Here is a 5,000-nt window from a genome sequence, read left to right on the forward strand (position 1 = left end):
ATTTGTTATTACCATTACTATCCTTATCACTATTACCTTTATCACTATTCTCTTTATTAGTATTTTCATGATCTTGATAATAATCATAACCATTATTATTATTGATTATGATTATTATCATCATTATCACTATTACCCTTTCCACTATTGACATCATCATTATAATTACTGTCATTATTATCATCATCATTATCATCATTACCATCACAATGCTACAGATATCTCGAAATTAAAAGCACCAAAGAGAAAGAAAACAAAAGAAGGAAAAGGAGAGACGCACAGAAGACAAAGAAGAATAGGAGGAAGCGAGGAAGGGGAACGAACGACCGACCGAGGAAGGACGAAAGAAAGGAAGAGGAAGAGATCGAGAAAACAGACGAAAGAGTAATTAAATGCTCGGAGTCTGCTTCCGAACCGCGTTTGATGTTGTAATTGCAGTCAGAAGAAAATGGGCGCCTCGCTTTGGCTGGGGGAGACTGAGGTAAAAGTGATAACAACATTGTAATCATGACGAGGGTTTCGGGTCAAGTTGGTGCTGGAGTTAGTGTTGAGGAGAGCTGCATTTTTTTATGTCGTTGTTATTAAAGTCTATTATCATTACGACTGATGGTATGATGATGAGATGATGATGATGAGGATGATGATGAGGATGATGATGATGATGATGGTGATGATGGTGGTGGTGGTGGTGGTGATGAGGATGAGGATGATGGTGATGATGATTATGATTATGATTATGATGATGATGATGATGATTATGGTGATGGTGATGATGATGATGATGATTATGGTGATAATGAAGATAATGATAATAATAATAATAATAATAATAATAATAATAATAATAATAATAATAATAATAATAATAATAATAATAATAATAATAATGATAATAATAATAATAATAATAATGATAATAATAATAATGATGATAATGATAATAATAATAATAACAATAACGGTAATAATAATAATAATAATAGAATAGATAACTATAATCATAATAATAATGATGATTATGATGATTGTAATAATTATGATCATAATGATTATAATGATAAAAGTAATAATGGATATAATGATGATATTGATAATAATGATAATAACAAAATTGATAATAATAGCAATGAAAGTAATTATATTCATGATAATAATAATGCTTATAACAATAACTATGATAAATGAGAATAGTAATGATAAGAATGATGATGTTAATGATAATAATAATGATAATAATAATGACAAAAATCATAATCAAAAAATAATAATAACAATAAGAAAATTGAAATAATGTGATAATGATGATAATGATAACAATGGTAATGATAATAAGAATAAGAATAAGAATAAAATTACTGATTCGGTTTCACGTTCCTTCCCCCGCGTGGACATCCTACGTTTTAGTCTCCGAACTTTAGCAAAGGATTCGAACACACGCGAGCTGGGTGACCGACCCTCATGGTTAAAGAAATAGGAAGTTGGTCAAAATTCAAATTGGGTTTATCGGCCACTCATGCTATACTGGTTTGAAAAGTTGGCATAATCTAAGCCCAAACATGTTCAAAAAGTTTTATGTCAAACGTGTACAACTTCAGAGAGTCCACCCTGGTCATAGAAAGAATTGAAAAGTACCCAAAGTCGTACATACACGCGCGCGTTACAGCAGCGAGCGCCATGATAGTCAGTGGAAAGTATTATGAAAATAATGATGATGATGATAATAATGATAATGATAATAGCAATAATAACAGTAGTAGTAGTAGTAATAATAGCAATAATAATAATAGTAGTAGTAGTAATAATAGTAATAATCATAATGATGATAGCAATAATAATGATAGTAATAATGATAATGATAATAATGATATTACTAATGAAAATAATAATAATGATGATAATGATATTAGTAATGATAATAATAATGATAATGATAATGATAATGTCAGTGATAATAATGACAATGATAATGATTATGATAATGATTGTAATGATAACTAGAAAAATAATGATAATCATGGTAATAATGATGTTGAGGATGTTAATGATATTAATGATAACCAATACAACCTTTGTTACTAGCAGTAGCAGTAAAACAGCAGCACTATCGTTATCAAATATAATCATATTAACATGTCATAATTAGTGCACACACAAACACACACACACACACATACACACACCCATACACCCACACACCCACACACACACACACAAACACACACCCACACAAACACACACACACACACACACAAACACACACACACCCACACACACACACACAAACACACACACACACCCACACACACACAAACAGCCGCACGAACCCATACTCACCCTGGCAGAGTGTACCGTGCAGTGTAGCGCCTGGTTGTGGGAATCGTACAACAGCGAGAATTCCACTAATCCCAGACCTGTTGTGGCTGTTGGTAAGATGGAGTTAACGGAGACAACAGAAGGAGGCAAGATCTTTGTGGAATGAATGACGGCGATGTGCGATGGTGTAGGAATATATGTTTATATATGTACACGCAGATAGATGAGTAAGACCATATGAATATATGTATGAATCTAGAGATAAATAGATATATAAATAAATAAATAGATGAATAAACAAAAGTGTATAAATTATATATATATATATATATATATATATATATATATATATATATATATATATATATATATATATATATATATAAATATATATATATATATATATATATATATATATATATATATATATATATATATATATATATATATATATATATATATATTTATATATATATATATATATATATATACATATATATATATATATATATAAATATATATATATATATATATATATATATATATATATATATATATATATATATGTATATGTATATATATATATATATATATATATATATATATATATATATATATATATATATATATATATATATATATATATATATATAGAGATATAGAAATATAGATAGATAGATAGATAGATAGATAGAAACATACATATATATACATACATATATGTAAATATTTATTTCTATTCATAATATCAGTGACAAACACACCTTCCTTCTCCTTTTGATCTTGGATGTTGTTGCTGTTGACGTGTCGTTCGTCCGTGAAGACCTCGTCCACGCTGCTGCTGGTAACCTCATCCCGCATCGAGGAGTCGCGAGACACGAGGGAGTCGCGAGAATCCCGGGAGCTTCTAACGGTGAGAATGGGAGTGACAAAAAGAAAAAAAGAGAAAAAGAGATTAATTGTTTCTCCAGCTGTATTTTTTTCTTCTTTTTAACATTATTGGTTTGTATAGTTTTGTTGAATTTAGGAATATGCAAGCTGAGTCTTTCCAGCTTTGACTGAACCACAAAAACCTATGACCATACTCAATATGTCGAAAAAAGTCTACGGACTTCTCCCACCGTGTTTCAGTTACTTTGCCGAGTCATTTGAAACCGCCTATCAGTTTCCCCCTCAAACGGAGCAATAAAAGCCCACCCAAGCGTAAATACCCAATGAATCGAGACGATATTGTGTTCCAAATAAAATGAACTTCCAAAGAAATTACATCTGCGGCATTGCTTTTTCCTACAGGCGAGGTCTATTTCTAACAGAATAGTTGGTGCGTAGCGTAGCAAATTCCACTTACGTGAAGTCAAAGGGGTAGAGCGCAGTCCCATTACAGCATTGATTAGCTTATACATATAATTAATTACCTTCCATCCTTCCTGATCTCCATTCAGTTCAACTTCCTTCAGCGAATTTCCACGTTGACACGAATATGGACTAAAACAATTTACTGAAAGAATATGATTAGAGAAAATACTCAAATAACGGTGATAATTAGATTCTGAAATATATAGCAAGGGGAATCCTAATATCTCTTCATTCATTGCAAATGCTCTGACGTATTTAGCGTGGCGCTCTTGTCGAAAGGCTCGTAATGAATTAATTTCTTTGATCATTCATCGGATCCTCCAATCTCGCCCAGAGGAAAATTCCTATAGATTTTCCTCTCTCTTTAATTCTCTCTTTTTGGCACACGGGGCCAGCAAATGTAAATCTAATCAGACTTTGAATTTTGCTTGTTACTCTTCCCTTATCAAATTTTCTGTCAAAGAAACGGAAACCTGATTAGATTTTAGAAAAACGCGAGTAATTTTTTTGTTGTCTTTTTTTTAGCGGTTGACCCTTAAACTAAATTCAACGTTTAGTCTATTTCTTTTAGAAATAAACCTCCATCTATTTTTTTCTAGAAATAAACCCATTTAAATTTTTAGAAATAAACGCAAGTTCTCTGATCGCCATTCAGACGCGTCCGATTCTCGCCCGTCCATCCCCTCGGCTCGTCTCCAACGCAGCCCTAAGGCCGCGTCCTGCTGTGTATCCCGCAGCCTACCCCCGCCCCAGCACCTCACCTGGAGTCCCTGGAGCCGCCGGGATTTCTGCCGAGGCGAGGATGGCGCTTGTCCTCGCTGCTCTTGGAAGCCTCCGACTCCCTCCTGGAGCGGAAGCCGTTGACGGTGGGCGAGGAGAGGCTGTGCTGGCCGAGGTTCCCGCTGCTGCTGCTGCTGCTGCTCCTGTTTATGGGCGAGGGCGACGGGTGGGGGCTGCGCGGGGCCGGGGAGGGGAGGGTGGAGGTGGGCGCCCCGTCGTGGCCGGGGGCGGAGACGCTGGCGCCCCCGGGCGTCCCTGGGGCGCTGGCCTCGGCGTCGTTCTCGTCGCGGCTCTCGCGGCTCTCGCGGCTCAGGTTGGGCGAGTCGCTCACCGAGGAGTTGGAGCCGCGGCCGGAGTCGCGCCACGCCACCCTGGGGCACGGGGAGGGGTGAGGGCGGGAGGCGCCGGGGGGCCGCGCCCAGCGTGTTGAAGGGCGCCGCCTCCCTCATTATTCCGCAGAAAGGAAAGAGTGTCTCCACTCTCTCTTCCTGTCTTATGTGTGTGTGTGCATATATATATATATATATATATATATATATATATATATATAT

General features: G+C 35.7%; 1 protein-coding gene across 1 annotated transcript in view; it reads right to left on the reverse strand.

The window, feature by feature from the left end:
• Positions 1-5,000, reverse strand: part of Rph (Rabphilin) — a 147,888-nt gene that overhangs the window by 15,806 nt on the left and 127,082 nt on the right. Inside the window, exons 9-11 of the mRNA XM_070135879.1 lie at positions 4,431-4,820; positions 3,078-3,220; positions 2,335-2,420 (exon numbers count right to left, since the gene is read on the reverse strand). Of these exons, the coding sequence (XP_069991980.1) occupies positions 2,335-2,420; positions 3,078-3,220; positions 4,431-4,820 (619 nt within the window). The remainder of the gene's footprint in view (positions 1-2,334; positions 2,421-3,077; positions 3,221-4,430; positions 4,821-5,000) is intronic.

Source organism: Penaeus vannamei, chromosome 21 (genome assembly GCF_042767895.1).
Source record: "Penaeus vannamei isolate JL-2024 chromosome 21, ASM4276789v1, whole genome shotgun sequence".
Lineage (NCBI taxonomy): Eukaryota > Metazoa > Arthropoda > Malacostraca > Decapoda > Penaeidae > Penaeus > Penaeus vannamei.